The 25,005-nt window shown below is 57.8% G+C and overlaps 8 protein-coding genes across 8 annotated transcripts; 4 read left to right on the top strand and 4 right to left on the bottom strand.

The window, feature by feature from the left end:
• Nucleotides 1-578: 578 nt before the first annotated feature.
• B0T15DRAFT_390166 (uncharacterized protein) lies at nt 579-5,574 on the top strand (the record flags this gene model as incomplete). The annotated part of the gene is made up of 2 exons (XM_062864527.1): nt 579-896; nt 964-5,574. 2 exons carry the CDS (start codon nt 579-581, stop codon nt 5,572-5,574), a joined length of 4,929 nt encoding a protein of 1,642 aa, XP_062723868.1.
• A 609-nt stretch (nt 5,575-6,183) lies between these two features.
• B0T15DRAFT_97213 (uncharacterized protein) lies at nt 6,184-6,701 on the top strand. The gene has a single exon (XM_062871502.1). It carries the CDS (start codon nt 6,276-6,278, stop codon nt 6,618-6,620), a length of 345 nt encoding a protein of 114 aa, XP_062723867.1. The 5' UTR covers nt 6,184-6,275; the 3' UTR covers nt 6,621-6,701.
• On the bottom strand, nt 6,688-8,157 carry B0T15DRAFT_96942 (uncharacterized protein). Its single transcript, XM_062871501.1, has 3 exons — nt 7,764-8,157; nt 6,934-7,703; nt 6,688-6,839 (listed from the first exon to the last, which is right to left on the bottom strand). Exons 1-3 carry the CDS (start codon nt 7,870-7,872, stop codon nt 6,780-6,782), a joined length of 939 nt encoding a protein of 312 aa, XP_062723866.1. The 5' UTR covers nt 7,873-8,157; the 3' UTR covers nt 6,688-6,779.
• B0T15DRAFT_96941 (uncharacterized protein) lies at nt 8,158-10,396 on the bottom strand. The gene is made up of 4 exons (XM_062871500.1): nt 10,196-10,396; nt 8,622-10,089; nt 8,405-8,548; nt 8,158-8,338 (listed from the first exon to the last, which is right to left on the bottom strand). The coding sequence occupies exons 2-3, from the start codon at nt 10,071-10,073 to the stop codon at nt 8,510-8,512; spliced, it is 1,491 nt and encodes a 496-aa protein (XP_062723865.1). The 5' UTR covers nt 10,074-10,089; nt 10,196-10,396; the 3' UTR covers nt 8,158-8,338; nt 8,405-8,509.
• A 1,629-nt stretch (nt 10,397-12,025) lies between these two features.
• B0T15DRAFT_96526 (Mis6-domain-containing protein) lies at nt 12,026-14,822 on the top strand. Its single transcript, XM_062871498.1, has 8 exons — nt 12,026-12,285; nt 12,349-12,724; nt 12,780-12,851; nt 12,910-13,033; nt 13,087-13,257; nt 13,322-13,585; nt 13,639-13,756; nt 13,813-14,822. The coding sequence occupies exons 1-8, from the start codon at nt 12,231-12,233 to the stop codon at nt 14,715-14,717; spliced, it is 2,085 nt and encodes a 694-aa protein (XP_062723864.1). The 5' UTR covers nt 12,026-12,230; the 3' UTR covers nt 14,718-14,822.
• A 231-nt stretch (nt 14,823-15,053) lies between these two features.
• B0T15DRAFT_391233 (P-loop containing nucleoside triphosphate hydrolase protein) lies at nt 15,054-15,932 on the bottom strand (the record flags this gene model as incomplete). Its single annotated transcript, XM_062864576.1, has 1 exon — nt 15,054-15,932. One exon carries the CDS (start codon nt 15,930-15,932, stop codon nt 15,054-15,056), a length of 879 nt encoding a protein of 292 aa, XP_062723863.1.
• Nucleotides 15,933-16,593: 661 nt separating this feature from the next.
• On the bottom strand, nt 16,594-21,117 carry B0T15DRAFT_96711 (uncharacterized protein). The gene is made up of 2 exons (XM_062871499.1): nt 20,570-21,117; nt 16,594-20,511 (listed from the first exon to the last, which is right to left on the bottom strand). Exons 1-2 carry the CDS (start codon nt 20,642-20,644, stop codon nt 16,732-16,734), a joined length of 3,855 nt encoding a protein of 1,284 aa, XP_062723862.1. The 5' UTR covers nt 20,645-21,117; the 3' UTR covers nt 16,594-16,731.
• Nucleotides 21,118-21,677: 560 nt separating this feature from the next.
• B0T15DRAFT_96452 (kinase-like domain-containing protein) lies at nt 21,678-24,212 on the top strand. The gene is made up of 4 exons (XM_062871497.1): nt 21,678-21,879; nt 21,948-22,015; nt 22,076-22,243; nt 22,301-24,212. Exons 1-4 carry the CDS (start codon nt 21,828-21,830, stop codon nt 24,035-24,037), a joined length of 2,025 nt encoding a protein of 674 aa, XP_062723861.1. The 5' UTR covers nt 21,678-21,827; the 3' UTR covers nt 24,038-24,212.
• The last annotated feature ends 793 nt before the right edge of the window (nt 24,213-25,005 follow it).

The following is a 25,005-nucleotide window of genomic DNA, read 5'->3' as shown; positions in this document are numbered from 1 at the left end:
ATCGAAGGTTGCCCGGTGGTCGCCTGATAAGTGGTGTCTTTACATTGGGGCCTTCCTGCCTCTCTGCCTGATATTTGGGCTTCACACCCTTTCATGCAGCTAACGTTTTGGCGCGTAAGTCATGTCTGATAATTCGCGGCTTGTGTCTCACTTCTCATATTTCGGCGCATGCCTTCGCGGAGTCCTACGGCCCATCTCACTCACCGGGGCTTTGTGGTCCATGCCTGGCCCGGCCGGCGACTCGTGCTGCACCTCTGCTCCATTCTGGGAAGCTACCTACCGTACCATGAATAGATGCATAGCTACTTATATTGCATCCCCCGACATCTGATCGATCGACCGGGACGATTCCAGCCCGCCTGCATGCGGCTGCTGCAAGCTCCTGCATCTTGCTGCAGGGCGGAACTTCTCCCATCCCGCGTTCTGGGTCTTGATTGTTGAACGTCACACTTTTCCCGCCGCTTTATGCTCAGCAACCTTTTTACCTCCCGGTGGTCTCGGCCACCCATGAGCCGCTTGCTAATATGTTGCGGAGATTAGCTTCTATAGGCGGCCACTCGGTCTCGGAGGACCGGCCCATGTCGCCTTCCCCTGGAGATGAGCAACAATCGCAGGAGACGAGGGCTACCGGTGGTCTTGCCGGCGTTTTCAAAGGGTTGGCAGGCGCTGGGAAATCGACCAAATCCCCGCCAATTCTGCAACAACCGTTCGCACCTATCCCCGGAGCTCATACGCTCCCTGGACGATCCGATGCCCGTCCTCCGCCGTCTGCCCTCCATGGGCTCTCCTCTGAGCACTCGGAGTGGTTCAGACACTTGAGAGATGGGCAGCTGAATGAGCGGGTCGCTGCTGCGAACTCCTTGCGTTATGCCATCTCTGACTTCCCTCTCAACCCGGTACGTGGTAATGCCCTGGATGTAATTGCTCACGATCGGAATCTGGTTCTAAATCATCCACTGCCAGGTCCATGACATTTGGAACGCTGCCAAAGACTTGATCGATCCTGAGCAGCCGGCACATGCTCGACAAGCCGCCTGGGAACTCCTTACCGAATGTATCAAGTACCCAGCCTCGACCGAGCTCGACCGCCGCGGGTATTTCCTCACCCTGACAGCGAAAGCTCACTCGGATGACTTCTATCTCCAGCTGGCTGCGCTAGATGACCTGACGAACCGAGGTCGCAATGTCACGGGGTTCTACTACGAAATCTTCCCGCTCCTGACCCAATGGCTACAAGACGCGTACATGGCTGCGAAGACCGCGCGGCGACAGGCCTCTCGCGAACCCGGCAGGCCTTCCAAGGGGAAGATTCTGGCGTCTGGCGAGGACAAGAACTTGTCCCAGCTGTTCACGCTCCTCAAGGATGTCATCAAATTCAACTCCAAGTTTGCCACGGATGCCGTGGTAGGGAATCTGATGGACATACTTCTCAAAATATGCATGAACACGAGCGTGGAAGATGACCTGAGGGCCTGTATTCAGGTCATTGATGCCGTGGTCACCTTCGGCTCCATCCCAAACGATAGGCTGAAGGACTGCATCCAAGTCCTCAGTTCGATCCACTGCTTGGTGCCAAACCTGCAGAAGGATTCGTGGCACACTTTATCCATGATTTGCAAGTCTCATCATGGCCAGTCGACCGTCAGGATATTGCTAGATCTATTGCGGACGTTCTCGACATCTCCCGACAGGGAAATGGATAAAGACCGGGTCAGGGACGTTCGCGGTGCGCTTTCCGTTCTGAAGAAACTCCTGTCCAAGACTGTTGAAAAGGGCTATCCGGCGGTCCCCTTGGCACTTCTTGTGGACGGGCTTGAAACTGTTGCCAAAAGCGGTTCCACGAGGATAGCGACTGAGATTCTGAGGTTGATCAATTCATTATTCGACGACCGCGAGGGCAATATCAATCCCATCCTAGTTGAGGAGCATTGGTCGCCCATATTCTCCGTGGCTGCGCAGTGTGCGACCAAGGCGGTCCATCTGCCGCCCAACACCGAGCCCAATGCGTCTGCCCTGCCGACAACCGCCAAGGAGGAAGCGGAATCGGAAGACAACGTGGCACACCAAATTAGGCGTCTGGTCAACCGGATCGAGAAGCTGGTGGCTCGCAACGACCCCGAAATGTTGCAGCACGATGAATGCATGATGTTTCTGGCTCAGGTCCAACAAGCTCTTCCAGACTCAGCAGCGGCTCTGGTGGTCGCATATCTGAAGGAGACTCGGGCTTGTTTCCCTTCAGAAGTATGCTGGAAGCACAATCTCGACCTCGTTCTGGACCACTTCTATCTCAATCGCGGCCGGGACCCCCCTACTCGACTGCGTGCCCTAGAAACCATCATTGAAGTGTACGACTTCCTATGTCTTGCCGAAGGCCTAGTCGGGGAGGAGTCGGTCGATGACCTCGTCCAGCGGCTACTTTCTGGGCTGCCCGAGGAGAACGATAGTCTCGTCCTCCAGGAAACTGTGGCTTTCTTGGTTACTGTGGCCGCCACGGCGGGGGATCGTCTTTTCGACGGCATCCAGGATGCGTTCAGGGGCGTGATCGCCAAGGACATGTCCAGGCCACCTCTGTCGGTGTTCGCGCCGGCTCCGCACAAGGCTGACTCCTCCAATTCCCGCCAGTCGGTGTATTGTGCGAACCAAAGCCTGTCCAACGTGGTCACGCGGGGCTATGTCCAGATATTCATCCAAGCAATGATCAGCGACGGCTCCAAAACTGCCAAAGCATACACGGCACTTGTTCATATTGCTCGCTCGAACTCGGTTGAAGTCGACGCTCGGCTCACGGCTATGAAGATGCTCTTTCGCCTGCGGGCCGACTTCGAACACCAAGTCTACCTCACGAAATCAACTGGGGCGGAAGCTCTTGCCGGAACCCTGTATAGGACCGAAGCGTCTCTTGCGCGCAAGTTGGCTGAAGATGCGGCGCAGCCCGCCAGGCCATCGAGGCCGGACTACAGCGGAGGACGGCCGACGCGCGGCATATCATTTACTCAGGGCCAGACGGCAGAGAGAGGAGGAATCCCCATTCGGTCGGCTTCTACCCCGAAGCCTACCCTCCAGCAGCGTCAAAGGCTCTGGTCGGTGCCCGACGCGGATGCTCTGCCTGGATCTCCTCCGGCGAGGCCGAGCCCGCTTCTCGTTTCGCACGAGCGCGACACAAGCGCAACAGTGTTGAACATGAATTCCTGGCTGGAGGCTCTGTTGAGTCTCCTCGTCCAAGGGTGCGATTGGGAGGTCTACAGCTTTATCCTCGTCCACCTCCCGGCCCAGCTCAGCAATCACCCCCTGTTCCGGGGTTGCGTCCCTCACATCCAGGAACTCCGGCGGCTGATTTGCGAAATGATCCGGTCGAACAGCTTCCAGGAGCCGCCGCATTCGTCGGGCCTTCGCCGCACCGACGTCGCCAACTGCCTGTTCCACTCCCTGATCATGGTCACCAGCTACCACCATCACTTCCAGAAGGTGGACGAGGACGAGATCGTGAGGACTTTCATGCATGGGATATCAGACAAGACGGCAAAGACATGCATCCACGCGCTCTCGGTGTGCTCTCATGAGCTGCCCATGTCGGTGAGCAAGTCCCTGGTCACGATCCTGCAGAAGATGTCGCAGGTCATTACCCAGCCGTTGGTGGCGATGCACATCCTGGAGTTCTTAGCCTGCCTCAGCCGCCTGCGTCCGCTGTACTCCAACTTCCGCGAGGACGAGTACCGCATCGTTTTCGGCATCTGTTTCAGATACCTCCAATACGTCCGCGAGAAGAAACTGGCCATTCGTGCCAGCGTGGCGAGCGAACCGACTACGCCGAGCGTCGGCACGGCGCATCAGCCCGACGTCCTCGCTCAACAACCGGCCGTGGATGATCTCCCGCAGTACGTCTATGCGCTCGCATACCATGTCATCACGTTTTGGTTCCTTGCTGTCAAGCTGCCCGATCGACCCAACCACATTGGCTGGATTACCAAGAACCTGTTCACAGATGTAGACGGGAGCGCCAGTAATGAGGAGCACGCACAGATTACTCTCGACTTCATGCAGCGTGTGGCTTTTTCGGATGCCAGCGATTCCGCCCAGGACCCTCAGTTTAAGGAACAATACTTTGGCGAGATTCAGAAAAAGCGGTGGGTCATTGGAAACAGCATCGTCACGATTCGGCAGGCCACCGGGTCATCCTGGGCCGAGATCACGCGTCGCTATCCTTCTGGCACGTCGTCGTATGCGCTGCGTGTCGAGTTCACGCCGACGCCGGATCTGCCAGCCCCTGACGGCTCCGACGCGGCGGCGTGGGAAGGGCGTTTCCAGCATGGCATGACCATCTTCCCAAGCCACCTGTTAATGCAGCTGCTGGCCCCGATGCCTCAACTGTACGACCCGACCATCCGGCCGATCCCGCTTCCCGATGAGGACGGGGTCGACCGAGCGATCCGCGTCTTTGATCGGAACTCGCCTGTGGACGGTCATAAGGTGGGTGTCATCTACATCAAGGAAGCCCAGACGCAGGAGACCGAGATCCTGGCCAACACGGTCGGTAGCCCGGACTATCTCCACTTTCTCAAAGGGTTGGGCGCCTTGACGAAGCTGAAAGGGGCGACCTTCAACACTCAAGGCCTCGACCGGGAAAATGATATGGATGGACAGTATACGTATTGTTGGCGAGATCGGGTCACGGAGATTGTCTTCCACGTAACGACACAGATGCCGACCAACCCGGAGACTGACCCACAATGCATCATGAAGAAGCGGCATATCGGCAACGACTACGTCAACATCGTCTGGAACGACTCGGGCGTGCCCTTCAAGTTCGATACGTTCCCGTCCCAGTTCAACTACGTCTACATCGTCATCACACCCACGCCGTTCCGCCCCTTCACCGCCTGTCACATGCAGCAAGAGGAAGACAGCCCGCGGTTTTGCATGGTGCAGGTCATAAGTCGAGCGGACTTCCCCGAGATCTCGCCCGCGGCGGAGCCGAAGATGATCAGCCTCAAGGCGCTCCCCACCTTCATTCGGCTGCTCGCGCTCAACGCCTCGGTCTTCTCGCTCGTCTGGGCCCGCAGGGAGGCGGGTGAGCATGTGTCCTCGTGGCGTGAACGTCTCCGCCAGATCAACGAGCTGCGCCGCCGCTACGGCCCGAAGGGAAGCCATCCCGTCGCGCCCTCACCGCCGCCCGGCGCGATCAACACCACTGCGGTGGCTGCGGCGGCGGCTGCAGTAGCAGCAGCGGCGGCCAGCGGCGCGTCCGTCATGGGTGGCCACCACCAAACCGCCAACCAGGGACCGTCATTGGGAGGAGGAGGCGGAGGAGGAGGCGGCAGCGGCAGCGGCACCGATGGCAACGCCATGGCTCCTGGCATGGGTAGCAACGCGCCGCGGGGGGGAGGCATGCGAGACAGCTTCAGCAGCAGCCTGCGGAGGTCGTCGGTCGCGACCTTCTTTACCAGTGCCACAAGCGCCGACCAGTCGCATCGCTCGAGCATGCTGTCGACGGTGACAACGGAGAATACCGAGGTGCTGCAGCCGAGCACGGCGGAGGCGTTGGTTGACTCGGTGGATTTCTCAAAGTGGACTTGACTTTTGCCGGCGCGTGGCATGGTTGGCTTCTTCTTTCTATCCTGGGAAAGGAATGCATACGCATGGACGGGCAGCTTTGCGTTAGGTTACCGTGACCAGAATGGATATGGGTCGGCGTAGAAAGAAAAAGAAACAAAGAGGAGACGGGCGAATAGTTCCAATAGCTTGGGAATGTGGTGTTAGCATGTCCTTGTCAATTTAGAGGATACTAATGGAATCTCACGAGAACAAAGGCCTATCATCCTTTTCCATCTTCCACCCCCTATTCTCTTCCATGAAGTGTATACCAGCATCAGCGATCCGGCTTTCCTCCCCACCGGTCAGATCATCACATTAGATGACCCAGATGCGGTGCTCGGATGATAATATTCATTAAGCGGTGTTACACAGTGAGGCAGAGCAATATGGAGCAAGAGGAAGGTGAGAATGCCGAGGAGTTGAGGTTGGGGTGGGATAGAGTTGGACCGGACATCATGGGTGTATAGCACGCGCAGTATTGACTATAGAATAGAGTATGCAGACATGTGCATGGGAGGTCTTGCATAAATTCCACAGTACAGGAAGGTGTGTGCTTTTCATGCGCAGAATTTTTAGGAAGAGAACGATATCTGTATTGTACCATACCACCGAAACTCATCAAAACCTGTATCACCTCAGCTCACCGCCAGACGCCATGGTCTAGCCTTGGGATAGATATATGCATGAACATGTCCGTTGGCTTTGCGATGGTGATTGGGACCTGGCCTTTCTGCGCTTCACACGCACACCACATGTGCGCGTTGCATGCTCGACATGTTTCTTTGTGCTTCTCTCCTCGCCACGGAGACGCAGGTGGTGTGGCAAACGGTTGCCAGAAGCCGTTTAGAAGGCAGCACAGGACCAGGAGGAAGGAACCCAAGCGTTACACGGCATCCTTCACGTTTACCATTAAACGAGGTTTCGGGGAGGGACGGGGGGACCCAGAGACGGAGCGAAAAGTGAAGCAACGCAGGAGAAATGGGATGAGACAGACATCTCCACATCTCCTCGGTATTTCATGCCGATAACCTAACGCTAGATTCGACAGGGTCGGAAGGTTGAGGTCCCGAGAAACGACATAAGCCCGGATCGAGAAAGATGAAACTGTCAACCTTGGGAACTTCCCTTCTTATCCCCCCATTTCCTTTCTCGACAAGCCAGGCCTAGCTATCTCCCATCTCCTCATCCTATGGACCCCCACCTCCCCGTTTCCATCTCTCCCATCCCCGATTGGTACACTGGGATAACCAACGCAGGAGGTAGCTTAGTATTGATGTGCCGGACGGAGACTGGGAATGGGGGGCGGGGGATGGCTGGCAGGGTAGGCCGGGATGTACATACTCCATGGTTCGTGCCCAACTGGTCGTGGTCAAGGCCATGCAGCTTGTAGGTCTTGTCGTGCTGAGGTCGCAGTGCCAACCCATAAGCATGTCGGGTTTCTCCTATACTATAGCGACGTAGGTGCCGCTCCCGTGCAGAAGATCCTAGGGCGGACAAGTCCGGCGCGGCGTAGCCCGTACCGCCGCCGCCGCCGCCTTCCCACATATCGACTGGGGCCTGAGGGACCGAGCGTGGGATTGGGCGCAGGTACGGATAAAAATCCTTCTTCCTCTGGGAAAGGGTTGACGTGAGTCCGGTGTATGTATGCACACTGACCCGGCGGTGTGACAGCAGACGCCGAGGTTCATCCCACGCCATAACAACCCCTCTCTGGCCTGTTTGTTGAGCATCACATGTTGTTGTGCCATGTACAGTCAGCCAGGTTCGAACGGGCGTGACCGTATGAGGCCTGGTTACACAAACCGGACGATATCGGGTAAGCGGCGTTTTTGGCCACAGCCACTGAGACCCCAGTGAGAGAGTACTCAGTAAGATCGGGTAACCCGCTGCGGAAATGCCGTGCGAGATCCAGGGCGGCGAGGGCAATGACAGAGGTAGCTGCCCCAAGAACAAAATGGCCACTCTTGCAACGGCCCGTGTATCAAGCACGGCGTGGTGTTGCGGGGTCCTGTTGTTGACGGCGGTTGACTGTGAGACACACAGGGGAAATGGCCCACTATTTGGATGAATGAGGCAGGCGATGACGGTTGAGACTTGAGAAGTATAGGTACCTATGTACTGACCGCCAGGTCACTGCCGTTCGCCAACAGTGGGGCTTCGCATTCTCTTACTGGATAAGGCAGTTTTTTGGGTCAGGCAGTTTTGCTCAGAGTGATCAGTAAGGTATGTACCTAAGGTAGTTATCCCGTATTCAGGTGCTTGGTTGGAACGCTCGGTCATTGCTGACTGCGGTGTCAGATGACGGGTCCAAGCCAGTTATTTGCCGAGGAATCGCGTCGCAAATATCAAGCTGCGCAGCAGGCCCGTGCTGCATGTCGATTGTAACTCTTGGTGGTGTCGAAAAAGGCGGACAAGCAAGTATGGGTATGCGGTCGCGCAGCCGCTGGGTGTGCAACTCTCTACTCAGCTCCGTGGCTTGCTTGCGTTTGGGGGCAGCTTCCCGCCATTCTGTCCGATTAAATAAGGCGGACCACTGGCTGGTGCTCTAACAATGTCATTTGGGGGCCGGAGACTGCTTTGAAAGCCCAGGTTGAACCGGCCGTCCACGCCGCATAATCTGTCGGATGAACTTTGAGAACTTTGAACCTGTGTTCCCCGTTTGCCCTCGCTTTGCGCCACGGACACCGGAACGCCTTTCTCTAGACATCTCGCCAGACGTCTCTGTACGTAGCCCACTTCTGGAAGCCTGATGTCACGGTCAGTCAGTGTTCGTAAAGCCAGCCATGGATGGTACTTTTTGGCAGCAACTCACCCATGGATTGGAACCCCTCGACCCCGCCTTTGATGGCGTCAATGAGGAGCGAATTCATCCCTTGATCTGCAAGAAGGCGGATGCAGCTGTCAAGCAGCCTAATCATTATGGCATCTCGCTTGGTTGCACCATCTGGTCCCTCATCTGGGGGTAATTGTCAGCATTCATACATTGAACACGGGGGGCGGTATTCAACAATGCCACACTCACTGCTTACGGCGATGCATGTGACACCCCCGACATCGTCGCCGATGGTGTTGGCCCAGGGGAGATCTTCTGCCGCCGGGCTTCCGGTGCCTTTGGAGTACGTCAAGGCTGCCGCGATGATATTGCCTCCTTCAAACCCGACGATGACATCCCGGATGTTCATCGTGCCGGCCAGCTTGGCGTACTGGTCGTACCATCCCAGCGTGCCGTCTTTCTTCGACACCCTCCCGACGAAATCCAGCATCATGTCGAAGTCGCGGAAATCGCAGGGCCGGAAGGTGAGCCCCGACGGCATAAGGCTTGTTGCCGGCCAGTCCTTGAACTTGAGAAACCAGTCCGAGACTTCCTGCCCCGAGCCAGGAGCCGCCGAGAAAGGCTGTATTGGCCACCGTCTCCGTCGAAACCAGTCCTCCGAAGGCGAGCCGATCGGCAGCCCGTAGAACAGCCGAGGAAAAGTGCTCCCAAGCTGTAGACGGAAGACCCCGCGCGTCTTGGTAAGTTGGCGCAGCGCATAGTCGTGCAAGCTCATTCCAATGCCCCTTTGTCGGTAGGATGGTCGCACGAGGAGAACCGCCAGAGAGCCGAGCAGATGCTCCCCGCCGCTGTCGGCATAGGTGGTGTAAGTGGCACAGAACCCCAGAACCCGTGAGCTTCCGGGCTCCCGGACGACGTAGTGCATGGCATACCCGTCGCGGCGGAGCAACGATCCGAGCTGGTACCGGCTGAGGCGGAATGCGGCCGGGAAGCACTGGCACCACAGGTCAAGGATCTCGGGTACGTCACGATTCGCATCCCATATTTCTACAGGCCAGACTCTTGGGGCTAACATGGCGCTCTGTAGGTTCAGTCCCGCGGGGCTTGGATTCCGGGACTTCCCAAACAGTAGATCGGCTGTTTTCTCCAGGTCTGAGGGGAAGAGGCTAGGCACATGCGCGACCGTCGAAAAAGACTTCTCGAGCGGTCCCAGTTCTTGCATGTCGCAGCAGGTCAGAATGATCTGGGGTCGATGGTCGCATAGCTGTCGCGTGATCTCAGCTAAGGCCATCTGTGAGGGCTGTCCGTGACGAGGAGGACCCGAGACGACAAACACCACAGCGGCGGCGAGTCTGATATGTACGACGTGAGTGCCGGTGATTCCATTCCGCGGCATGTACGGGACATGACGGACCCATGGGTGATACCTTGCCAGAGCTTTCCCGAGAGGCTCGAAGGGGTCGCTGGACGGGTGGTTGGGATCGCGATTCAAGGGGCTCACCTCCGGTATGACTGCAGGCGTCAGAAGCAGGATGATGTCGCCATCGTTGAGCAAACGTGAGAGGGGAATGCAAGACTGTGAGTCTTGTATGGATATCGAGCCTGGCCGCCCTGTTGCATCCATCTCCAAGGGGGGAGGAGTGGGCGCAGGTCGAGGGAGAATCCCTCTTAGGCCAGCTTTAGTGGTGAGGAGCTTCGAGGACCTCATCAGGCATCGATGTGTTCTAGTTGTCTGGTTAGTCATTGTCTACTTCAGCTTGCTTGAGGCGAAAGAAAACAGGTCCACGGTTATGGCTGGAGCTTGGGCTGGAAGCCCTCCCTCACACGTACTTGCCAGGAAACTTGATACTAAGTACTGTCCGCAACACGGCGTCGCCGTATGGGGCAAATCGTTCACCACGCTGCTTTCTCAGTTATGTGGTGGCTGAACACATTGTCGGTGGCAAGCGGTATATCAGATGTGAGTGGTCAGGCTTGACATCGCCTGCTTGTGATCTGTTCGGTCGTTATAAACCCCAAGTAGACGGGACCCTGGCGAGGTCCAACGGGTGCTTTTAGACGCACGACAACGGAGGATTCACACGCGCCTTCCTCGGGAACGCCGGGCTCGAGCCAATAGGATCGGCAGGGGGATGCACCACAGCAGCACCTGCTGTGTCGAGCAATGAGATACCGTAGCGGAGCAGGGACGCAAATTTTCTGCAAGTTGCAGCTCGGTCTGAGAGCGCTGTGACACTCAAGGACCGAGATGTCTGGCTGCCCGTCACACCCTGATCTTAGCCCATATAAGACTGGAGAACCGCAAAGCCGCGATCATAAGCAGTCCCGGTCATACCAAGCCTCTGTCAGCCAAACACAAAAAGCCGCCTGCGCCTTTGGGTGCCGGTGCGACCTGCCGGACAAGACTAAGCGGGTCAGACCATGTTGCAGCGTGCGTAGGAGCAGCACCGTCATTCCGAAGAGGCGTCGAAAGAAAACACCCATATAGACGGGGATCGAGTGCATGAGCAGTGCATCTGGACCCTAGATATCATTGGTCCGGCCGACAGGCCTGAAAGCATCTTCGGGTGGTACAGGAGCGCGCGGATAATGTCTCGCCGCGCATGACGCCAACCCACTACTTGTCACTGTAGAATCCTTGTGTTCGACAATACGACAGAGCGCTTGATCTGCTCGATGTTCGATGTCAAGTTAACGGGCTACCCCCTTGTCTTCGTTCGTTAATCGCAAGGTGGTAAGAGACATATAGGCGGCGCCAGCTCAGAGCCCCAGCGGTATGAGTCACTGCCCGTGTGCGTGCCTGGTGATATCGATGGGGGCATGAAGAGATGGGGCAGCAGCAGGTAGTATGGTTACACAGAAAACCGGCGGTTGCATCGAGACCATCGAGACTTGACAGACGTGGTAGCCCATGCCGTGTTGCGGGCGTCGGGAAGTTGGTAGGCCGTCCAGTCCTTTCCCGCAGGTATGTTCAATCGGGTGACCTCATGCCTGTGGCACCGCAAGGTGTCGAGGCTGGAACTTCTCAGATCCCGTTGCCAAGGCAAGCGACCTCCTTGGTATCCAATTTTGCCTTAATGACGAGGAGGGTTGGGGTCGCACAGGCGGACACAAGGATCGAGGTTAGACGGCCTTCTAAGTATTGACTGCGCAGCTCGATAAGTTCTTCAAGGCTCGGTGGTGTGTAATAAGTAGAGAGAGGAAGGGGGGTTGGGGGGGGGGGGGGGGGGGGGGGGACAGTGCATGTGTGGGGGCAATGGCGCCCAGAGGTCTGACGCACAGAAAATCGGAAGAAGGCCGAATACGTTGTGAAAAGGGCCCCGAGTCCTTGGCTAAGGACAAACCAAACCCTGATCCAGGCAGTTAAGGTATGCCGTATTAATGCACCAAGTCCAACAGTCAGGCAATAGGTTGGGGAAGGCACGCCTTGGGCAGCGTGAGAGCAACATTAGCTACATAGGTAGATAACGTTACGTGGTAGTGGTGAAATTTCAGTAAATACAATGTCAAAGGTGGGGTTTCAGAGAGCCTGAGAGACAATTTAATGGTATGTGGATTATCTGTGGGTAAGTTACGCTAGGTATGTATGTAAGGTACTTACGGACCCGTACAGAAAAGGCGGCTTACATCGATGAGGTATCCGTATTGTACCCACATCCAAAGGTAACGCGTCTGAGACGCGGGAGAATGTAGTAAAGCTGTTACAGCCTCGGGCAGCCTTACAATCACCGGGATCAGGTAGTGCGGTTGGTTGCATATGGGTTGACGCGCTGAACGCAATGCAAAAAATGCCACACTGACAGGAACTCATTAGACTCAAAAGGAAAGAAAAACGAGGAGAGGAAGAAAAAAGAAACGGCGAAAAATGACATCTCCGGAAGGCGATGACCTCGACCGTCTTCTAGGGGACCTTGAGGCGGGTATGGATGTGACACCCTTAGCCAGCACACAGATGAACCAGCGTTGCTGATGACTTTTGGTAGCTTCCAAGGTGCCAGCGAAGCGCCGTCAGGTTAGCATCAAGTCCACCGTCGAGAGAATAGCATCGCTCCTCAACGACCGGGGCGCGCTCCCGGATGAGCTGGCGCGCATTGTCGAACTGGTGACTGTCCGGAACCAATTGGACCAGGCCAGCCTCGCCGCCATTCTCCGGAACCTGTATCCGTTGGGGAAGGTCAGCGATGAGGTCGTCTTGCGCATTGTCGGTGCGCTGGGTCACGGCCAGCTCAAGCCTTTACTCCCTCTCCAGGCTTTGATGCTCCGGTGGCTTGTGATGGTCTACCACCTGCTGGAGAAGCCGGCCATCCTGTCACAGACATACGGCGTTCTGTTCGGCCTGCTCGATACCGCTGCAATCAGGTAACCATACGTCGGGCCCGCCCTTCAACCGAACGGGGCTGACCCCTCCTGGCAGACCGCCGCTGTGCCATCTCCTTGCGCTGGTGACGAGGCGAAAGCACGTGAGGGCATTTCGCATACAGGCCATGTAGGTTCATTTATGGCGTGGCACTGCGGTCAGAGCAGCCCTGACAAGGAGACCGCAGACTCAACCTGTTCCGGCAAACGGGCGGCGACCCCAACCTGACGGGTCTGCTACGCGTCTTCAAGAACTACTATCCGGAGATCATTGTGGGCGACGCCACCAAAGGGCGAGCAGCAGCCTTCAAGGTAGGCTCTGACTGGGAACGTCCAAGGTGTTCAAATGCTGACCTCGTGTGTAGCACCCCGATCCGCAGTGGCGTGCAAGGCTCGACGAGATCCAGCAACAGCACTCCGAACACCAGGACGATGGGGGAGTCAGGAACGGCTTTGCTGTCAACCATGCCCTGGGTCGGCGGCTGAAAGGGACGAAAGCTCTGTTCCCAACCGTCCACACCCTCCACGCCCACGAGGTATAGCCCCCCCTCCCGTCGCGAAAGATGGAACATCTGCTCTTTGTATCTAACCGGTCAGTAGGACTCGGTCACCCTGGAAGAGATCGACAGCGCCGAGTCGTTGGCCAAAAATCTCGAGAAGATCGAGCTGCCGAGCCAGCTTGTTGCCGTCCTGGCCGATCCGCTCCTCCAGAAGCTCCTACTCTTACGGCCAGATGCGGAGGCTTCGTCCCGCATCTCCAACTGGTTGATGGCATGCGTGGATGACGTCGCCAGAGGAGATGCTGACCCGGCTTACTTGGAGGACATGCTCGAAGTGGTTCACGACTATGCAGTCTCCACCAAGGTCAGTAAACGTCGGTTCGGCCGAGAGACGGATCGGCTCACTCGTTTTGACAGACATTGCCCCCGTTATTACTCACTTTCTTCGAGCGGTATCTGAGCGTCTGGAATGGATCCCACAATAGGGATTTGGTCTTCGAGGCCTTGAGCTTCGTCCCATTGTTGGAATTCAAGGGTCAGTATCTCTTGTCATTGATCTCGCAGCGCTGAGACTAAAAAGAGCAAAAACAGCTCTGTCCAGGATTCTCGAACTGCTGGAGCATGCAGTACTGGACAACACGCCAGCCTCCCAGGTGTCCGTTCTGAAATTCTACACCCTCCTTCTCCGGCGTTGGGCAGTCACCGTGGAGGTCTCAGGGCATCTCGACTCCCTGCCATGGGCCTCAATACCAGAACTTATCCAGCGCGTCAACAGGCTCGCCCTGACGCTGACACAAACCTCCCCCACTGTCGGCACTTACCTAGCCATCCTGGACTCCCTTGCGGCTTCCTCCCGACTGTACTCCAACCCGGAGATGCTACAGCACATAGAGATAACGATTCCGCCTCCCACCCTCGTCTACCTCTTATTCTTCAGCCCGTCGCTAGCAGTCATGTCACGGCTGTGCGGCGTGTTGGTCGCCTATAAGCGTGCCCTGGAGGCCGTCATGTCCCCGTCGGCTGGGCGCGAGCTGTCGCAGCGCGAGAAGCCCCAGGTCAACGTGTTCAATGGCTTCCTAATGGACCTTTGCAACTGCCTGTGGCGTGGCCGTGCCTTCTCCACGACGGACGTCAATGCCCAGGGGTGCCGCATCCCGCAATCGATCCAACCAGCACTCCAGTCGTACCTACGGGCAGCAGACCCGGACCTCTCGCTGAGTACGGCGTTTGACTTGTCGCACTCGCCGCTGCTGTGTCTCCAGTCTATCTCCTCCGTGCGGTTGCTGGAGGAAGTTGACTTGGAGGGAATCCGATCCAGACACGCCGGGCCCGTAACGCAGTCTTCGCTAAGCCAGCTCGCTCATCGGGGAGGTCTGAATCTGTCGTGGCAAGAGTATAGGGCTGGCGTTCTGGATCACCTGGAATCGCAGGGGTTTTCGGGTGTCTCTCAGCTGATGCACAACACGATGAAGAATCTCATGAAGGCGAAAAGGTGACGATGAGTCAAGGACATTATATGGAAGATAACCCCCCACCCCGTGTGTATAGCGAACTCGGAACGATAAGTGGACAATCTGTGTTGATGCGGACTGTCGTGAGTTAAATATACCCATGTATGTACCAGTTGATGTACGGATTATCCGATTCCCAATGCTCCTTTTTTTTTCGACCCTTCTGGGACGTCCCGCTTGCAAACCCCATGTTAAATGCCGCCTGGGTATCATGTTAAATCACCAATCCGGACCCGGACTCCGACCCCGACCCCAACACCACGCAAAAAGATAGGGAAATCTCGAAACATCACACCTCGTGGGATTTTCTGTCCCCCAGCCCTACTCGGTCGAGTCCTTCCGCTCGTAACCGTAGCCTCCAATGCCCGTCACGCTATACGTCCAGCCCTCGGGGCCCCGCTTGTGCTGGCTCCGCGGGCCTCTCTCCTTCAGATCGTCCCGCAGCCACCTCAGCACCAGCTCGCCCAGCTTGCTGTTCCCCGGCGCGCCCGCCGGGCCCTCGGTCTTGTTCCGCTCGTCCACCTCCCGGAGCATCTCCTCGGCCAGCCCCCAGCCCTTGACGGTGCCCAGGTGCATGTGCACCAGATGCGTCGGCCAGCCCGCCAGGTTGTCCAGGATATGCGTCGCGTAGACCACGGTGCACTCGCGCGTCTCCGTCTCGCGCCTCAGGAAGCCCAGAAACTGCGCGCGGCTCCAGACGTCCAGGTCGACCGTGATCTCGTCCAGCAACAGCACGGTCCACGGCCGGATCAGGCCCATGGCCAGCTGCACGCGGCGCCGCTCGCCGTCCGACACGGCGTGCATGCGCCAGCTGGTGTCGATGTCCAGGACGCCGACCAGCTCGTCCCGGCGCGCGGGATACACGTCGCCGCCGACGGAGCGCAGCAGCTCCTCCACGCCGATGTCGGTCCGCACGATCGCGTTCAGCACCCATTCGAGCCCCAGGTAGGTCACGCCCTCGAGCCCGTCCTTGAACGGGTCGACGCCCGACACGCGGATCGTCCCCGCCGGCGCCAGCCGCTTGCCGGCCAGCAGCCGGAGCAGCGTGGTTTTGCCCGCCCCGTTGGCGCCGATCAGCAGCGTGCGCGAGCGCGCCGGTAGCGAGAGCGTGATGTTGGACACGCCCGCCGATTGGTCCGGGAACGTGTACGTGAGGTCGATTGTCTCGATGGTGGGCGAGGGGGCTGTTGAGGGCGCCATATTGTGAACGGGTGAAGAAGGGATAGATAAGAGATTCGGTGCTCGGTGGATGTCTGGATGACGGGCGAGAGTCGGGTATTTTGAAGGTGCCGGTGAGAGGTGTTTGTGTTGTGTGTTGTTGCTGATGGGAGAATATTCATGCGAGAAGCCCTGAAGAGTGAGTCAAGGCAGCGCAGCCCCTGATGAGTTAAATATCTGCAGTCCAATCAATGACATAGCGGGAACACCATTTGGGCAGGTGGTTGCCATCCAGCCGTACGATTAATCAGATGCGGAGGAAAAGCGGAGCTTGCTCGGCAATTGCATCACTGAGTGTTTGCAACCGCAGCGGAAACGAAAACGAAAGCTGCCAGGACAAATACCAGTTACCTTTGGTACGGTACTCGTTCACCAGCCCCGAATATCCTTACACGGATATCATTGATGCTCTCGTCTTCAACCCTACGGATACCTCCCTCCCCCATCCGTTAGACCATCCCATTCAGCTCTCGCCCAGCCTTGAGCCCCGTACACGAGTTACGTAGATAGAATTAACATTAACGCCCCTGTATGCAAACCAAGCCAGCTGATGAATCACAACAGCTCAAGCAGAAATACAGCCAAAGCCCGCTAAAATAGAAAAGAAAAAAACAGAAGAAGAAGAAGAAGAAGAAGAACAGCAGATGCCCCATACATGACGCCGGAGTCTTCTCTGACCAACTGAGGGGAAAGGTCCGGCCATATCCATCACACAGAAAGTAATTGATCCAACACAGATTCCGATCTTTTTTATCAAAAGATCAAGTCAAGTCCAAGGATCTCAACCCTCGCAAATCCACTCCGCAAAAACGCACCACCTCGCCGTCCGGTCGGCAAGCACCAGCCCGCGCCAGACGCCCCGCTCCGAGCACTTGATGATAGTTTCCCACACCCCGCCATCGCCGGCCTCTTCCTCGCCGAACAGCGGCCCAGCTGCCGGCGATTGCGGACCCCGTCCGCCGCCCAGAACGCCTCCGAAGCCGCGCCTCTCCTCCTTGCGCATCAGCCGTAGGATCTTGCCACCCGGGGTCTGGATCGCCAGCTTGGCCGGCTTCTTGGAGTTGCTCCCGCCGCTCGCCGCCGATGCCGCGGTGCTCGGGTTGGACCCGGCCGCGCTGGAGCTGGTCATGCTCAAGGCACTGCCGGGCCGGACAAAGGGGATCGGGCTGGCGTTGCCCGGGTTCGTTGACGGCGTCATGGCCGAGGTGCCCAGAGAGCTGGGATGCTGGCGGATGGCGAAGACAAACGTGTTGTTGAGCGCGAGGCGCTGGCACTGCGGCTGGACGACGTAGATGTCGTGCCGCTGGGCGTGCGGCGTGGGGTGGCGCATGACGAATTCGTACGGAGGGTTCTCGCCCGTGTGGATGATGGGCAGCGCGAATGCAAGTGGGTGTGGAATGTCCTTGATGCTGTGCATCAGGCCCCGCTTGCCGGCGTAGACCTTCAGTACACCGGTGCCTTCGTCGCCAGGGAGGAGCGCCTTGACCGTGTACCGCTTGACGCCACCGAACCACTCTGCCTGCGCAAGCGCACGCTTCTTCACCGTCTCGCCCGACTCGAAGAAGTCACCATCCGCGTCGCGCGCATAGCTACGGACCTCGACCTCGGCCGCCACCTCGACGTCGGCGGGGACACTGACCTTGACGTGCACCATCTCGAGGTCCTCGATCCGGGTTAGCGACGTGTTGTAGTCGACCATCTGCAACCCGCTCTTGAAGTACGGCGGGCAGGCGCAAGGGAGGTTTAGGAGGATCTCAGGCGCCACCGGCGGGCAGATGTGCTGCTGCTCGTGGTGCTCAGGAATATGCGTCCAGCAAATCTCGGTGGGACGTGCCAGGAACCACCACGGATCGGCGGACGAGCTGTTGTGGCTCGAATACATGACTCTCCGTGGGTTCGACGGGCTGGCGAGGCAGCAGTCCATCATCCGCCACTCGTCATCAACCAGCACGGCATTCCACCAGTGGTTCGATCGGGGCATCATGTTGACGTCCGGGATCTCGCCCGGCGATTTGAGATAGCCACGGACGATCTCGCAGGCCAGCCCAACTGCAGCGCACATCTCCAGCACCAGCGTTGCGTATTCCTCGGCGCATGCCCGCTTCGTCTGGATAACCCGCCGTGTGTCGATCGGCCCGTCAAAGTCCTCCTCCCAGCAGATCTTCTCAGACACCCATGTGAAAATAGACCGGAGGCGCTGGACGTCACTGCGGTATGGCCGGCAGACATACGTGGTTGCCAACGTGATCGGCGTGGTGGTCGGCGGAAGGTTTGTCAAGAAGCGCGAGTTCTTGTCTACCTGACTCAGGTTGATCGCGTTGTAGTTTATCGGCTCGGCCACCGGCATCCCATCAGCGCCCTCGTCCCCATCAATGCTGTTATACAGCTCGTCCACGGGGTCCAATGCTGGATAATCCAGCATCTGACACCTCTCCTTCCGCTCCAAGAGCTCATTCTGGCTGAGCGAGTTGGACCGATTAACATCCCGCCGGACCTGGACCCAGTCCACACCGCCTCCAAGGCCCGTGTCCCTCCCATGCTCCCGCCCGGATCTGCTAAATGGGGAGCTTGCTAGAGAACGAAGACCGGGCGTCGATCGACCTGAAGCAGGCAGCTGAGCAGAGCTGGAGCTGGAGGTGGCGATACTGCCCCTCGTGTTGGCGACACCAGTCTTGGCTGACTCGAGGATGCGCTTGATGAAATTCTGCCTTTTCGGCTTCGGTTGGACGAGCCCTCCCACTGGCGGCATGGCGTCCTCGTGAAAGCCCACCTGGGACTTGGATCGCGGCGCATCGGACGCGTGGCTGCTGTGATACGTGACGCCGGTAAATGGTGTTTCGGGACGATCCGAATCGAGATCCCGCATGGCAAGTGCGCTATGAGCCCTACTCCGCGTCTTTCTTGCCAGGCTACCGGCGCTCGTGGCGCTGATGCCTCCCGCTGACACACCGCTCATCAAGCTACGATCGGTGCTCTGCGTCGCTGACGAGCTGTTTGTCGAATTGGTCTTGGTAGTGAATGTCCTATTGAGAACCTGACGGCCGATCTCGTATGCAGACTTTTTGTGGCGCAGTGTCTGGTCCGGCTCTCCATGCATGTCCATTGAGGACTTGGGTCTGTCGAACATATGTTTGCCCTTTGGAGGCACAGGGGGAGCTTCGTCATCCACGTCGGCTACAGTTGAGCTTTGCTGCTGCATGCTTCTTAGCCTCGACTCCATCCGTTCGACGTAGTTGCTAAGTTTAGGGGGTGGATGCTCTGTGTAACTGTTGTGGCGGGCGGGCTCCTGTGATGATCCCGCACTCCCGCTGTATGTCTCATATCCTTCATCTAGATGGTGCAGAATACCCGCAGATGTCTGGGGTCTGAGTTTCTGATCTTCCTTCTTTTTTGAGCGGTAGTGCACCATATCGAACGACTCCGGAGACCAAGGATCCAACTCCCGCTCAGGAGACTCGGCTTCTCTGTCGACCTCTCTGCCGGAGCCCAGTGCATCAAGCTGCTCCATCACATCATCCATCGCCTCCCTCAGAGGAGACGGGGTCAACCCGCCGGGTGAGGGAGGGCATGGCGACGGCTCCCTGGGGGTATGATATCCTGAGGCAGCGGGCTCGTATGATGCGTTGAAGTGTTGCCGCGGCTCGTAGCCATACGATGCATTGGAGTGCTCTCTCGACAACGCCGACGGCTCCCTCGATGACGACAAGGCCCCAAAGTATCCCTCGTCGTATGACGCATGTGGCACATGTCTGGACAGCCTCGAGCGATGGGGCGGAGGAGGCGGCGGAGGAGGGGAATCACCCCCTTGTGAGGCTGGCGGTCGGTAGGGATCTGGCCTGTTGTCTAAACTCAGGTGGTATGCATGTTGGCGAGACTGCGGCGGCCGGTATGGTATGTATGAGGGCGCGGGCGATGGTCCCCTGGAGCCGAAACTAGGAGCTCGCGAAGGGGATGGGTCCCGGCTGATATTGCTGCGCGCCGAAGGAGATGGCTCTCGCCCCAGGAGACTCGGTTCTCGAGAAGGGGAGTGCTCTTGGCTGATGAAGTTCTGTGCTCGGGAAGGAGAAGGATCTCGTGCGATGAAACTCGGGGGTCGGGAAGGGGAAGGGGAAGGGGAAGGGGAAGGATCTCGTCCAACGCTGGCGTTCGCACCCGCATTCACGTTCACGTCGTCGAAGGAATTGGCTGAAACCTCGCGAGACCGAGCAGTCTTTCTTGGATTTGCCTCGGCTGTCTCGCGCGGTCGCACCGCTCCATCCTTGTATGTCTCCGGTGTCTTGGCTGTCGTGTAGTGCGGCGCTTTGGCGTAGGCCTCGAATGGCTTGCGGAAGGTCCTGGACTTCTGGGGAGTGCCCTTGGGGCTGGGTGTGTTGCTGTTCGGTAGGGGGCTGACTGATCTTGTCGTGGGACGGAAGGTCTCTGGCAAAACCTCGACGAAGTTAGAGGGAAATAACCCAACTGCTCTCCTGTCACGGAACAGTCTGCCGGTCCACCACGAGCCGTCGCCTGCGTTAAGACACTCGATGAGATCACCTTCGATGAACCCGAGATCGCGTTTAGACTGCAGCGCGGCTGTGGTCAGTACAAGTCACGGCGGCATAACAGACCAAAACACGCACCTCGCCTCCCCACGAGTATACTGCTCGGACCCAGCACGGGAAGCGCTTTGGCAGCGCTGGTGGTGCCGGAACCATTGTTTGTGTTTCTGCCAATCCGCGCCCTTCCTCTTTGTTTCGGTTCCAGATTGCTTCGATGCAAACTCACGAGGCGCACGCAGTCGGATCAAGACAAAGCTGGCTAGGTTCCTATGACGGCACCAGGCTCAATAAAAATCGCTCGGGAAGCAATTGTGGAGTTGGAAAACAAGGAGCCATCCAAGCTTCGTCTGATATGCGACGGGGTGTCTGGTAAATCGTGGTGAGGGACGCTAATAAACCCTGATATGGTCGGTATGTAGTGTCGCCGCAGTTGAATGGGGTGACCTAATTCCCCCACAGTTCGCGGAGTGGAAGCAGGATTGCAAAACGAAGCAATTGCCTGACGTTAGCAGCTGGCGGGCATTTTACGAACTGGTCACGGCCACGCTCCGAAGTGAGGCGGACCAGCTGATCGGTGATGCTGCGCAGGTCCAAGCTTCTTCCCGGAGACAACAGTTGCTAGGGGCAACAGCTGTGCCCCACCTACCCAATGTGGTTCAAGGGAGGGGTGCAAAAGCAGGGGAGCTGGAACGATGCATGCCACTCAGGTGCCGTTCCTGTCTCAATTGGCCCGGGCCTGGGCGTGGCCGTCTGTGCTGCCCTGCGTTGAAAGCGGCTGAAGAATGCGACCACAGCAAAAAGTCAAGGTCCTGAGTTGTGTTCCCGGCAGCGAGACTGCCCTGTCCAAGTCTGCATGCGAAGGTGCCGATTAACGCAGGATTTCGACTCCAGCACTTTTGCGTCAATTTCAAAAGATTCGACGCATGGAGTCTCGAAGCCTTGAATTGCTGCCTTGTCCTTCCGATTTGAGTGCGTTGAACCCTGGCGTTCAGCTCCCCCACCCGTCATCCAAAGTAAACAATGGCCCGTGCCCGTCATCCCAGCACCCGGACAACGATAGCACCCTGTTCGAGACGGACTTAATTTAAGAACCCTGGGCTCGCCTACGGCGAGGTCGATTTTGGCTTTTCTCTCCGGTCAGGAAATCTCATCATATCCTCGCTCTTCCCAGGTCCAGGCACCAGGTCATCACCGGGTTGCCGCTTCGCTCGGCTTAGCCCGCCCCGCGAGCCCCGTGTTTCTCGGTCTCCACCGTTCGTCCGAACGGGTCGTACCATAGTGTACGGCCGGCCCCGAGTCTTGCACCGCCTCACTTCCACTTCGGCATCAACGAGGAACAATGGCGGACCAAGGCATTGCAAGTCGCTATCAGGTGCTCGAGGAGCTCGGACGTGAGTCACGTCGATGGCCGCGCTGCATATGGAGCATTGGGCTAATTGACGATGTGTGCACTGTGTAGGCGGCAGCTTTGGCGTTGTGTACAAGGGCATCGACAAGGCGACGGGGGAGGTCGTCGCCGTCAAGCACGTAAGCGCAGCTGGGCAGCCGTGAGAATCCGGACGAGCGTTAACTGTGCATCGCGGACAGATCGATCTCGAGTCGAGCGAAGATGACATCCAGGAAATCCAACAGGAAATCTCGGTGCTCAGCACTTGCGCCAGTAGCTATGTCACGCAATACAAGGCCAGCTTCTTGCGCGGGCACAAGCTGTGGATTGTCATGGAGTACCTGGGTGGCGGATCCTGCCTCGATCTGGTATGTCTCGTGGCGAGTAATGGCTGCCCGCCGCGGATGGCGCTGACGACTGCGTAGCTCAAATCAGGCGTCTTCAACGAAGTCCATATCGCCATAATCTGCCGGGAGCTGCTGCTGGGCCTCGAATACCTGCATTCCGAAGGGAAGATACACCGCGATATTAAGGCCGCCAATGTGCTGCTCTCGGACGCCGGCAGGGTCAAGCTCGCGGATTTCGGCGTCGCTGCGCAGCTGACCTACATGAAGTCACAGCGGAACACCTTTGTCGGTACACCCTTCTGGATGGCCCCGGAGGTAATCCAACAGGCTGGCTACGACTTCAAAGCCGATATCTGGTCGCTGGGCATCACGGCCATCGAGCTGGCGCTTGGCGAGCCTCCACATGCCAGCCTCCATCCCATGAAGGTCCTTTTCCACATCCCAAAGAACCCGCCCCCGAGGCTCGAAGGGAAATTCAGCAAAGAGTTCAAGGATTTCGTGTCGCAATGCTTGGTCAAGGATGCTGATTTCCGGCCGACGGCAAAGGAGCTTTTGAAACATCGCTTCATTCGGTCGGCAGGTAAGGTGGAGGCGCTGCAGGAGTTGATCCAGCGCAAGCGGATGGCTGATGCCAGGGCGGACCACCTGAAACATCCTGTCTACTACCAGGAGACGCTGCATACCATCTCGCCCAAGGATGAAGCCGACGAATGGGTATTTGAGACGGTGAAGTCGAGAGTGCCGAGAAGGGGTACTGTTCGGTCCAGGAAACCGTCTTCCGTGTACGCCGTCGAGGATGCAATGCACAAGCTGGACCTGAAGGACGCGCCTCTTCAACCGAACACGCCAGGCACGGCGCGGAAGACTACGGTGCGATGGCAGCCGTCCTCTGCCTCCCGCCGGATCTCGCGTCAGAATTCGGTTCGCCGACGTGAATCCAACGGCTCCCCACGACAATCTCTCGCACCAAAGCGCCCTCTTCAGCCGGATATGTCGTTCGGCAACTCCGGTTCAACTATGCGTCTCTTCCGCCGCGTGCCCTCCGACAGTTCCAATCCAGGCGCTCTCGGCTCCCCTCCTCCGGAGTTTGATAATGAAAACCATCCTCCGCCGGCCTACCACGCACCGGCCGAGCCAAACAGCAAGGAGGCCATGCTGGGACGTCGACTATACAGCAAAGCCCTGGAGCCCTGTCTCGACGAGCTTCACGCGCAGACAGCCGCCTCCACCAAAAGGGAAGCTCTCGCGAAGCTATCCGACGCCTTTGCTTTCCTCGACGCAGTCGACCCCGAAGGGGCTTACCATCTCCTCCGCAACCTGGTGTCAACGATTTCCCAAGACACCAAGCTCGGCAACGCCTTTCTACCACAGCACAGCAGCAATCCGCCGTCCAAATCAGCCGGCGACGGCGTGCCACCACCGCAAGGCACCGTCCTGCACAGATCCCGCGGGACCCCTTCTTCTACGCCTGCTGTTCCACCGTCAACGCCACCCTCGAAACTGGTCTTCAGCCACGACAACCCTCATCTCCTAAGCCATCGCCGTCGCAGGGGGAGTATGCTCCCGCAGCCGACCCCGGCCGACCATCACGGTAGCCCCCGGTCATCGCCCGAGAAGGATCGGGAACAGCCGCTCCGCGATAACAGGGACCGAGAAAAGGAGAGAGAGAGAGAAAAGATGGCCGCGCTCGAGGCGAAGTTCCCCGGCCGCCCGGCCGTGCCCGGCATGGAGCATTGCAGGGCGCTATCCGACTTGCTGTATGCCCGTTGGACGGACGGGTTGAGGGCAAGGTGGGGAGTTTTGGCCGGCGCTTGATCGGGGGTGTATACATGGGCCTCCTCTTGTAGGAAGGAGGCTCGTTGAAGAAGAATGGTACGCTGGTGGTGGAGATTTGGGACGTTCGAGGGCGAGGATGAAGGGAGAATGAGCAACGAACTTCTCGTCGATTCCCTTTCGCTGATGGGGTACGGCTGATTTGATGGAGCCAGATGTCAAGCAATGTCATGTTACATCCCATGAGGACGGATGGCTTACACTCGCTACATTGGATGGCTATTGTGGGTCTGCTTTGCTTGGTTGAGATGATGGACGGGTCGATGAATGCGCTGGAGGTCTGTATGATTGAACGGATGGATGACGAGGGGCGGCGGATCCTTTCTGTTGAATGATTGTAATGTGGGGGTGTACGGGGTCTTGGTACAAGTTCGGACTTTGGAGCCACGCTTTCTTGCTTCACACGGGGGGCTCCGTCTCGTTCATTCGTTTTTCTGTTCCCCCAAGGGGTCATAGCATGGCATATCGAGTAGCATACAGTTGGTTGCACTATTTCATCCAGGACAGGCTTGGGGTTCCCGGAGTATCGAGCTTGTAATCTGCACCCGAACCAACGGTGGATTGGATAATACAGTTTGTTCTCCATCCCGATCCTGAATTGTTCACTGTCCAGAAGCTGCCTCGCCGAAGGATCCTGATTCTATGTTGCAAACCAGCACCCGATCCCATGTTCCGCCATCCCGGTGCTCCGCACTCCGTGATACTAACATACAATGAATGACCCACGCCGTGGTATCCATCCTAGTCCTCCTGCCTTCCTGGATTCTAAGAATACAAGTCCGTACCATCTAACACCGGTGCTCTACCCGGATGCCACCGGTTCGAGCGTGGGTCCTCGTTCTGGTGTCGGCGTCCGCTTTGTCGACCGTCTCCGTTTCGGCGATGGCTCAGGTTCCGGTGTTCGGCTCCGTTCAAGCGTCGGCCCCCTCGCCGAAGATGATGCATGGTCC

This window comes from Chaetomium strumarium (assembly GCF_033439665.1).
Source record: "Chaetomium strumarium strain CBS 333.67 chromosome Unknown B0T15scaffold_2, whole genome shotgun sequence".
In the NCBI taxonomy this organism is placed as follows: domain Eukaryota; kingdom Fungi; phylum Ascomycota; class Sordariomycetes; order Sordariales; family Chaetomiaceae; genus Chaetomium; species Chaetomium strumarium.
The sequence above is the reverse complement of the archived record's forward strand: the minus strand, read 5'-3'. Positions and strand labels throughout refer to the sequence as shown.